The sequence below is a fragment of the Leptidea sinapis genome, chromosome 22, assembly GCF_905404315.1.
Source record: "Leptidea sinapis chromosome 22, ilLepSina1.1, whole genome shotgun sequence".
In the NCBI taxonomy this organism is placed as follows: domain Eukaryota; kingdom Metazoa; phylum Arthropoda; class Insecta; order Lepidoptera; family Pieridae; genus Leptidea; species Leptidea sinapis.
The window spans coordinates 10,193,191-10,205,287 of NC_066286.1; the positions used below are offsets into that span (position 1 = coordinate 10,193,191).

Consider the following 12,097-nt stretch of genomic DNA (forward strand, 5'->3'; position numbering starts at 1 on the left):
TCAACAGTCCGTTTTGCGGAGAAAATCCTAGAGTGCTGCAAAAGAATATGTGCGGTGTGTGAAACAAATACAAAAACAGTCAATACGATTTATATCACATAAAAAAATATAAGGACGCCTCAATTTTAAGGCTTACCACAAATGTATAGATCCATAATATCATTTCAATACAATGAGATGAGAAATTATTGATTGCAACATGGAATATAAGTATATAATATTAATAATATTGACACACTTTTTACACAAATTATCTTGCCCCAAGTTAAGCATATATAGCCTGTGTTATGGGTTACAAGACAATGATATATTTAATATAATATACTTACTTAAACATACATAAATACATTTAAACATCCATGACTCGGAAACAAACATCCATATTCATCATATAAATGCTTGCAACTACCAGGATTCGAACCCGGGACCTCTAGCTCAGTAGGTAGGATCGCTAACCACTCGGCTATACAGGTCGTCAATAATAAAACAACAAAATCCAGGGATAAATTTAATTTGTAATTTTATTTAAAAAATATACAACACTTAATCTAATTTCATAGCATCTAATCATTCAATTAAGTTTTATGTATAAAATTTCTGATATACACATCAAAAAATATTTTAACTCCAGGATAATTTAAATACATATATGAAAATAGAAAAGTGTATAATATAAAATCGATGTATTATTGATTTATTTAAAAAAGTATGTGTACTTATACACGCCTTAGTTTTATATATACGCCTTTATTTTAAGATTACAGAACAACCGGTCAATCTAATACCATCAATGAACACATGAATCGCAGCTGTAGTATTCAAAATAGTTTGCAGCTGCCCTTGCAGTAAAATTTTGTAAATAAATACCTTTTTTTTTATGAAAAGTAGGGACGAGACGATCAGGACGCTTAGCTGATGGTAATTGATACACCCCACCCAGGACAATGCAGTGCCGCTCAGGATTCTTGAAAAACCCAAAAATTCTGAGCGGCACTACAATTGCGCTCGTCACCTTGAGACATAAGATGTTAAGTCTCATTTTCCCAGTAATTTCACTAGCTACGGCACCCTTCAGACCGAAACACAGTAATGTGTAAACATTACTGTCTTTCGGTCGGCAGAAATAGGCGCCAAATATCTTTAATATAAAACCACTTCACACTATACTAGAAGGAGTTTTATTAGCTAACGTCACGGGAAAATCACATCATTGTGCGCACACATCGCCAAAAATTCAATGACACCATTTTTCCCTAACGAGCCTTATAAAGAATGATAAAATGTATACAGTTTACTATAAATAAATATTTATTCCCGTTCGTTAACAATTATTACGCACAAGTATTTCACTATACACATTAATTACGCTTAGATACATATTATTTTAGCTCTACTTACAATAATAATTTACCTAATTCCAACTTTATAACATAGGAACGGACGAGTAAAAAAAGAAGGACTCCGCGCCGTGATATTAGCAAGTGAAGCACCGTTATGCTAGTGTGTGTGCGGTTACGGGGATACTAGTTACACAATATTTTCTCCCTTAAACAATCATATATGGCCACAAATACTTGTAAGGTATCGTTTTTACACTTTTTACAACGCACAACGGCATTATTAAAAAATTTTATTGAGACGCAAACTGATCTGTCAGCGACGATGACAATTCTCATAATGGCCGCCTATCGGCTTGTATTCGTGTAAGTGTATGCGTGGGGCTATTTATTTACACGTTTACCGGCTTGTTTTGGTTCCTCATTGTTATGTAAGTTAACACGGAGTCCTTATTTTTTTACTAGTCCGTTAACATAGGTAAATCTAGGTATAGCTGAAAATAAAACACCACAGTGTCTTAAGATTGTATGGCATATTATAAATTGTTATTATAATATTATTCTCTATATTTTATATACTAGAACAACAAATAATGTTACTTATTTGATTCCAGCCTTATTGTATTTTTTTATTAACGCGAGTATTACACATTTAAATAAAACATTTTTTAATGAATAACGCGTGTAATTGTATCTGTTCTCACATTACATTTTCAGTCCCACTGAAAACTTGATCCGGAATGGTCTAGAAACATCGGGTTTAACCAAAATAATGTCACGAGCACTAAATCTGGCACGAGACTGAACTTAGTCTCGTGCCAGATTTTGGCGAGACAACACGTCCTGAGGATGCCTCGTGTAGAGGCGAAACACGTGTCGAATTGTTTTAAAAACAAATATTGGCGGAATTAACACTAAAGAAAACTTAAATCATTTGTATGATTATGGAATTTCGCAAACTAACGCCTAATTCAATAAAAATATAACTTGTACGCAAAATCTAATGTAAAAACAAAGTTACATGCGTTTTAAAAAGTGTTTTATTTAAATACCAAATTATTATTTATTTCCCATGTCCAGACTTTGATTTAAATTCTCGTATTATTACAGCAGCTCTGTACAGGCCCACACTACATGAATGTCGAAGCCACAATCAAATAGGATGTAAATACTACGTAATAAGGGACTGCCTAGGTAAAAATTTAAATTTAGTTTAGTATGAAACGTGCAATCATTTGACATAAGTTTGAAATAGTAGTAATTACAGAACGGCGATTGGCCACGAAGTATAATCCGACCATGTTTGAAAACCAACAGTTGCTTAAAACGTAGTAGATTTCGGCTATCTCCGTTTTTTTACAAGATTATATCCGTCATCTGTCAATCTATCAATGACTGCACGTTTCATACAATCGATAAATCGGTTTTTCTTAGAGTTTGGCTAGGTTGGCCATACTGAACTCTGAAGTAAGTTGTACATTGTACCGTGTACTGTTTAGACTACAGGTCATTCGTAAATAGTGAATGTCCGCACCGCGAAATCTAGAGCCTATTATGACAATATCGATATCGATAATTCTATGTAAATTACCTATATACCTACTTCGGTATTGTACAAGTAATTATAATTTTACAAAAGTCGTTTTAACACTACGTTTATAGTTTCCTAGTTATAGTTTCCTAAATAATACAACTACATTTGAAGGAACAAGTCTTTGATCTCTAAGCTTACTATTATTTTTTTTTAATAGTAATATGAGAATAAGAAAACGTTTCTATTGAAACTTGTCAAAAACAACCATAATTAATATAATATATAGGTAGTTTACTGTCACAGATAAAAAAATAAAAGAATTTAATTATTTACAACATACTTATGCACAATGTTTTTTTCTTTCTTTATAAAATTGGCAGGCGTTGTTAGCATTTGTTTTGGAAACATACAAATTATTTTATATTACATTCCGTTGTATGCTGGGCCGCCACCACCTTCCGGTACCACCCAGTTGATATTCTGTGACGGATCCTTGATATCACAAGTCTTGCCTGGGAAAAATACATTGAGATTATTTAACTTTACATATTACAAGACATAAAAAAAGTTTTTACTTGATAACGTCTTATAAATCGATGAACGGACGCCGGCTGCAGGCACGAAAAAGTGTCACGTTACGTCTGAGCCGAGCGTGCAAGCAAGAGCACGGTACAAGCGATAGAGAGACACGATCGGCCTAAGGTGTGGTTTAATTTAAGTAAAAAATATTTGGATTAACGTGTGCAAATAAATATTAATTTATCGAAAAAATATAATTTAGAATTACCTCCTTTTTAAGCCAAAAAAAAGGAGGTTCTCAATTCGTCGGTATGTTTTTTTTTTTTGCTTGGGTGAACCGATTTTGATAATTCTTTTTTTAATTGAAAGCTGTTGCTTCCCGTATGGTCCAGATCTGACAATGGCATCCATGAGAAAACCATCAAATTTGCTGTAAGTATGTGCGCGACAAATTTACGAATAACTGAATATCGCGTCAACCGATTTCGATAATGCTTTTTTTATTGTAAAGGATATACTTCAATAGTTTGTTCAAATAGTTTGGTAAGAGTTTGGTTAGGTTGTAATTATGGAATCCATGACAAAGTAACGGAACTCTTCAATTCTTAGGAGGAAATAAACGATAATCGTCCGAATCTTTTTTATGCTATCTGGATATTTGAGTCACCTACCGTATCGTAGTTATGGTCAAGTAATTGTCGTAGTCAAATATGATGTGGAACGGATTTCTTTAACAACTAACAGTAAGGGTGCGATCTGTGGCAAAATTTCTAACTGTCTATAATCAAATTGCAATGAGCTTAAGTTCATTGCTGCATTGCAAAATTTAGTAGATCTAGACATATTTAGACAAATTTTTAGTTAGTGTACATCAGATTCACTAAAAATCTAAAAATAAAAAAAAAATAATAAAAAACAACTGACATCAAAAACGCTATTCCAAAACAATAGATATAATATCACTAAAAACTATAAAAATAATTGCGTATTCTTAGACAATCTAATTAATTAATCTAATTCTAGTTATTTTATATTTGGAGTCGATTATTGTTATTTTTAGTCAAACAAAAAAAATGGGAGCCCCCAATTAGCTATTTAATGGGCCCATCAACTAATCTTGAAAGACCATCAATTAATCATAACGAGATCGCTCACACCCTATAATTTCCCGCGGGCACCGAGTGTTTGACATTAATTTCTTATTTTAGTTTACTTCAACTATTTTCTTTATAAGTCGTTAGCCACATCCAGTCCTTCTTATTCCGGATAAATATAAAATATGTTGATATTCTTTTGTTGAGAATTTTTTATGTACCTTCATTTTTTGTAATTGTTCACTTTGTTTGTTTTTCATGCTTAGTCATAGAAACCTAAAGTAATATTATATTGTATATTTATGTAAAATTCTCATGCAAGTGATTTTATGTTTAATCTTGTGAGAATAAATGTCTTTAAACCGAATATTCTAATAGAAAATAAGTTAAGTGTAAACTTACAATGTATGCAGTTCTGTGCATTGATTTGTAACCTCTGTCCTTCACCTGTCTCCAGTGGTACGAACTCGTATACGCCTGAAACGAGAAAACGTTTAAAGATTAAAAGAGCAAAAAAAGTCAGATTTTGTACTGGAAAATAACAAAATATTATATCTCACACATATATTACAAAATTATGGCTTCAGTGATGGTTTGGTATTATTTGGTAGGAGTGACTGAGCCATTCTTTTGTGAAAAAGGTATCAAAACATCGGCACAATTGTATCAAGATACCATTCTTGAGAAGGTAGTGAAGCCCCTTACAACACCATGTTCAATAACCAAGAATGGTCCTTCCAGCAAGACTCGGCGCTGGGTCATAAAACAAGATCTACGCAGTCTTGGTTGGAAACGACCTTTCGGACTTCAGCAGAGCTGAAGACTGACCTTCGTCTAGTCCCGATCTTAATCTGCTGAATTATGATTTATGGTCAGTTTTAGAGAGTATGGCTTGCTCTAAACGCCATCATAATTTGGAGTCCCTAAAACAATCTGTACGATTGGCAGTGCAGAATTTTCTCAGGGAAAGAGTGCGTGCGTCTATTGATAAGTGGGCTTAACGTTTAAAGAACTGTATTGCACCCAATGGAGACCACTTCGAATTTTTATATTTTAAATTGTTTTATATTAATATATTAATCTAACACACTGTAAAAGTAATAAATGTTATTTGCAATAGACATTTTTTTTCTTTGTTTCAGTATTTATGGCAAGAGTATATTTGTAGTTTAGTATTGGAACTTACCAGCGGGACAGAACCTAGCTTCGGGACCCTCGAACACCTTCAGGTTGTTCTTGACCGGTACTGAATCGTCCTGGAGTGTCAGATGAGGAGGTTGGTCTGCCTCATGATTTGTACCTGAATACAAAAGCATATTATGATACAAGTGAGCTAATTAGCTCATTATACACGAGGCGTAGGCGAGTGTGTAAATCAGCCGAGTGTCACAACAAACTACTCCAAAATAATGCGCAGCATCTAGGAGTCTATCGCTATCCTTATTGTTTTCAAGAGCAGATAGCATGCGCACTCTCTATATTTAAATGGCCGGACTACGAACAGCTGCTATGTTGTATCCTCTTCTAACGCATGGGATGGTTGGTAGGGACCTCTCAGTCGCACATATTCACTCGGAGCAGTATTGAATCATTAAAATTCGGAAACCGGTATTCAGAACTGATTTTTCGCAGGCAACCCTCTATCACCATGTTTGTAATGAAATAAACTTTATTTTTATTTAAGTTTCATTCAATAACCAGACCAGTGCAAGTTACTTGTATCGATTAACCTGTTCATAGCTGGCAACCCACGACTTGTGACAGAAAAAAAATAGGCAACCTAACTTTTGTATGCAAAAGTTAGGTTGCCTAAAAATTCTATACCATAGCACATATGCTATGGACTGCATAATTTCGATTGGTATAGAATTTTTGTCCATTAAACAAACCGGTGAAATAGTTAAAAAAAATTAATTAATAATTAATCATATCCTGGACTGAATTTTTCTAGGCAACACATATGGAATAATATATTGACTGACATTAAATTTCATAAAAATTATGTTTCATCCAGTAACCAGCTGGGTGAAGGTACCGTTCTATACCGGGATCTTAGTCTATGTGTATATGGGCGCAAATCGCCACCTACCGTCAATCGTTTGCAACTATTGATATTGATATTTATGTTTTAGTTTATCGTTAAAATGAATATATTATTATAGATGTATCTGAAATATATAAGATTTAAATACAAATAGCTATTTGTAAACATAAAACTGTTATTTATTAAGGTGTAACTAATTTAATAGACACTGTTTTGACTGTTTGAATTGTTTGAAGATGTTTGATGTTTCATTTTTTATTAAAATACTTAATTGAATGTGTAAATGTTCAAATTAAGTTGTATTAGAATTAATATCGTTATTCTGTATCAAACTTTATTATTTTATGCAATAAGTCTTTCTTAATTGTATTCCGAAACTTGCTTGCAGCGCCATCTTACTTCGTAATGTTTGTTCAAATTAAATGAACAAACTATTATATAAATCATTTGAAGTTATATAAATTCACTAAAACTTTTATTGAGCTGTATTTAGGGATTAATTTACCATACCTAATTTTATTTGTGTTTTAAAAGAAGTTGTATCTACTCTGTTTCATCTATTGTACGGAAGCTATAAAAGCGGTTGTTTTATGTAAAGACGGTTTATATCTATACTAGCAGTTGTGCTTAAAATAAACTGAGAAATTCTTAGTGTTGTATTTCTTCATGATGGACAATTCAAGGAAACCCTGGTTTAACGTCACATGTACATATTCATTAATTTGCATGTAAATAAGAGCGCGCGGCTATTCAACAATAAAAAGCTTTTCGTAATTATAGCTGTGAATTATAAATGATTTAAATTAATTGTAATTTAAGTAAATGAAGTATTAGTTAAGCCGAATAAACACTTTTTGATGATATTCAAAAACAAATTGTATTACCCGGTTAAATTAAAAATGCTTCACGTATATTATGGCCAGCGGGATGAGATAAAAAATGTAAACAAACGGACTGAGTGACATTGCGATAGCGAGCGATTATTATTTCCGTCCCAATTACTCGTATGCAATAATGGCGTCAGTTGGTCGACATTTGCTCCGCCATTTTGTGAACAATTTTATTCCTGTTCGGATTGCGTTCGAAGTGATACGTAATTTTTCATTTCCGTGTTTAATTAGTTTTTTGTTATTATTAATCAGTGACTGTTAGTTTTCTTGTTGATTATTTCTGTTATTGTGAGTAGTTAGTTTCTCATATCTTTAAACGAACAATTCTTGTATATACATATTCTGAATCTCGGAAACGGCTCCAACGATTTTAATGAAATTTAGTATACAGGTAGTTTTGGGGGGCGAGATATCGATCTAGTTAGGTTTCAATTAAAAAAAAAATAGTTTTATCCGTTTTTTAATGAGAAACAGTTACAATAACATTAGAAGTCAAAGGTAAATTTCACCACTATACACATGATTATAATAATTCTTTTTTCTTCGTTCAAGTTTTGTACATTCTTAAAAATCCGAGCAAGGCTCGGTCGGTCGTCCATTTTTAAGTTAAGTTCCATTTTTAATTATGAAAACACAGTCTGGCACCTCTAGGCAACGTTTTGAAATATATCAATTCTTTTAAATTTGATTGACTTTGAAAAAACAATGTTTTGAAAGCCTGAAACTTTGTCTTTAATATTTATGTCTTCTTGTTGGCCTTTCATACTAATGTATGAACTTGCATTGAGATTGAGAAGCTTAAACTTGATTGGGTGTATAAAAAGCGTGGTAATAAGACCCATACGGCTAGTGTAATAACAAAAATATATACTCATACAAAATTGTGTTTACCTGTTAGAGCTACTGATGACAGCAGATCGAATGTGATGACGCCATCTGGTTTCGGATACTCTATGGGTGTGGCTTCCTTTGCGGGTTTCAGTTTACTGTGATCGGCTCCTACGCAACAATTGGTAATTATCAGATAAAAAGCAAATCAGGGTATTTTAACCGACTTCAAAAAAGGAGGAGGTTCTCCATTCGTCCGTTCTTTTTCATATTTGTTACCTCAGAATTCTCGACTGGGTGATAATTCTTTTTTTATTCGAAAGATTGTGCTTCCCGTGGGGATATTCCTTTCAATTCCAAAAATAACAATAACCGTAACTAGATTCGATTAATTAATTAGATTGTATAAAAATACGCAATTAGTTATACTTTTTAGTGCATATTATATGATCTATTGTTTTGGAATGGTGTTTTTGAAGTCGGATGTGTTTTTGTTATTTTATTTTGCACTAAATAAATTACACACCACAATTAGAATATTTATTTTATACTTTTTAGTGCATATTATATGATCTATTGTTTTGGAATGGTGTTTTTGAAGTCGGTTGTTTTTTTGTTATTTTATTTTGCACTAAATAAATTACACACCACAATTAGAATATCATCCCCACGGATGATGGATGGGATTACTCCACAGTGTGGTTTTCAAGGAACTTTCTACCACGTACTACCAAGCTGTGAACTTCGTTGTGCGGTATTTACGGGAGGCTAAGATACGGATACTATCAAAAAAGCGCGTACACCCGTTAAAGGCCGGGAACACTGCTTCCTCTGGAGTTACAAGAGAATGTGGGCGGCGGTGATCACTTATTCACTTAACACTAGGTGACCCGTACGCTCGTTTGTCCTTTTCCATAAAAAAAACCTTTGATATTAGGTTAGCAATCTTAAAATGTTACTTTCAGTTCATAAAATAATGAAATAGTTTTTTTTTAAATCAATTTAAAGTATTCACTTTGATTTACTTAGAAAAAACCGTAGTGCCGGTGATATTACGTGATCAGGTCATAAATTGTACAAACAAGATGTGTCAACCGTCAACAGATCAACGACTGTTCACTGCTTCGATAAACGAATTGAATTCTTTATTCAAATAATCAAGCTCTATGAAGGCGGTTACGTAAAAGGAGGTTTGTTGGAAAATTTATAAATCAGGTAGGCACCACTTGAATTTTTTTCAACAGAAAAAATATATGATATACATATTATGATACACAATAATATGACATAAAATAACACGAGAAAAATTTTGAACACATCAAAATGTTGTCAAAAACTGACGTGTAGTGTAGGTTACCTCCATGGCTGAATGTCCAAGGTTCTTTGCCTCGCACCAGAGTTGAGAAAGCCGAGTACGCTACTCCACCATACAGACCCAACGATGTATGGAACGATGGACGACAGTTTCTCACTTGCTGTAAAAGAGAGATGCGTATTAGAAACAGATGGTAACGGATGCTGTATCTCTGCTTTTCCACCAGAGATATGCGAACTGAATGGAACAAGGATGCTGTACCTACAGGATGTATTTTTTATTTACAAAAAAGCAATTATGTGGCTTTATGAAACCACGATGCAAGTGTAATGAATTTATGATTATTTATTATTTTTTGTTTTACAAATTTGTCTGTTAATTCAAGTTTTTTTTATTACATTTATAATACTCTATTCGATGATTGTAATTGATATATATGATTTTAACTATATTAGTCGTAGTCTATGGAGAAAAAAAGGTATACAGGATGTCCCAAAGTTATGGGACATGAAGGGAAAGTACCTTAAATATAGTAGATAGGGTATTTTACTGAAAGAAGACTTTATGTTACTTTTATAAGTTAGTAATTCTGCATTCAAAGATTTTCTAAAAAAATATTGCCTAGTCTGGGAATGGAACCGACTTAAATGTAAAGAAACACATACCATACCGTATCTACGATATTTAAGGTACTTTCCCTTCATGTCCCATTACTTTGGGACGTCCTGTATAGTCGGTTCTTTTTAAAGAATGGGGGCATTCTGCAGCCCAAAGTTATGGGACATGAAGGGAAAGTACCTTAAATATAGTAGATAGGGTATTTTACTGAAAGAAGACTTTATGTTACTTTTATAAGTTAGTAATTCTGCATTCAAAGATTTTCTAAAAAAATATTGCCTAGTCTGGGAATGGAACCGACTTAAATGTAAAGAAACACATACCATACCGTATCTACGATATTTAAGGTACTTTCCCTTCATGTCCCCATTACTTTGGGACGTCCTGTATAGTCGGTTCTTTTTAAAGAATGGGGGCATTCTGCAGCCTAGCGAAACTCTCTAAGAAAAAAGCGATTCACTCGAATGTATGAAACTTGCACTCATAGGTGACGGCTATAATCTTGTTAAAAACAGAGATAGCAAAAATCCACTCCATCCGTTTTTATTTATTTATTTATTTAGATTCACCAGTGGTAATTACAATAATACATTTATAATTATTATTATTATGCTAATTTACAAGGGTCTTATTACTAAATGCATTACCTTTTAAGGTGAATACCGCATGCTAAATTATATTGTGTGAAATAGTTACATAAAATAAATATAAGTTATAAAACAACCATTCTATAATGTAATGAAATTAAGAAATTAACAAAATCTACTAAATAAGTCAAGATAAACGTATTAAACAAATCAAGAATACTTATAAATTATTTATTTACAATACATTTTTTTACATTTTTGCGAAACCTTGGCAATGAATCACTGAATGGGTCCAAGCATTTATAATCGTTTATAATTTTGCATAATCGCGACACAGGTGAATTGATCCCCAAAATAGTTCTGCGAGATGGTTTTTCAAATAAGTTCACAGGTTTACGTGGGCATCTAGGCACTCTAAAATTAAACATAGACACCAGAAAGGAGTTGTCATAAATATTGTTAATACTTTTGTATAAGAAAAGTAAATCCAATATGTCCCTACGTTGTTTCAGAGTTAGTATATTAAAATATGTAAATCTTTCAGAGTATGTTGCGAGTGATCTAGATTTCCCAATTGAGAAAGCCAAGTGATAAAGAAAACGCTTCTGAATTCTTTCGATTCTGAGACAATGGCAAGCGTAGTGTGGTCTCCAGACGGTACTACCGTATTCCAAAATACTCACAACGAGACTTTTATATAGGATCATCTTCGTGCGCCAGTTCCTAAAAACTTTGCCATTGCGAATTACAAATCCCAGCATTTTAGAGGCTCTGCTTACAATAGAGTCTATGTGCGGTATAAACGTAAGTTTGCTATCAAATATAACACCCAAATCCTTAATAGTATCTACTGTACTGAGAGGCATATTATCTAAATAGTATTTAGTTGTAATATTATTTTTGCATTTTGTAAACGTTATATGAAAGCATTTATTTTTATTCAGTATCATACCATTAAGCTCGGACCATCTAAATAAACTATTTAGGTCTGACTGCAATGCGCTAATGTCATCGGGACTATTGATTATCCTAAGAATTTTTAGGTCATCAGCAAACATAAATGGTGTGCAGTGTTTAAAGCAGTTTGGAAGGTCGTTGATAAATATGTTAAATAAGAGAGGACCTAAATGCGACCCTTGTGGTACTCCTGATGTTATTTCGTATTTTACAGATTCAAATCCATTAGCCACTACGTAAAAACATCTGTCAGTAAGGTATGAATTTAACAAATTTAAAATTGATCCAGCAATGCCATATACAGATAACTTCAAGAGTAAGATGGAAATTGGCACTAGATCGAATGCTTTACTTAGATCAGTGTAGATAACATC

The 12,097-nt window shown here is 32.9% G+C and overlaps 1 protein-coding gene across 1 annotated transcript in view; it reads right to left on the reverse strand.

The window, feature by feature from the left end:
- Positions 1–495: 495 nt before the first annotated feature.
- Positions 496–12,097, reverse strand: part of LOC126970814 (electron transfer flavoprotein-ubiquinone oxidoreductase, mitochondrial) — a 37,094-nt gene continuing 25,492 nt past the window's right edge. The window contains exons 11-15 of the mRNA XM_050816937.1: positions 9,604–9,721; positions 8,310–8,417; positions 5,671–5,784; positions 4,887–4,961; positions 496–3,383 (exon numbers count right to left, since the gene is read on the reverse strand). Coding sequence (XP_050672894.1) covers positions 3,295–3,383; positions 4,887–4,961; positions 5,671–5,784; positions 8,310–8,417; positions 9,604–9,721 — 504 coding nt within the window. The 3' untranslated portion in view covers positions 496–3,294. The remainder of the gene's footprint in view (positions 3,384–4,886; positions 4,962–5,670; positions 5,785–8,309; positions 8,418–9,603; positions 9,722–12,097) is intronic.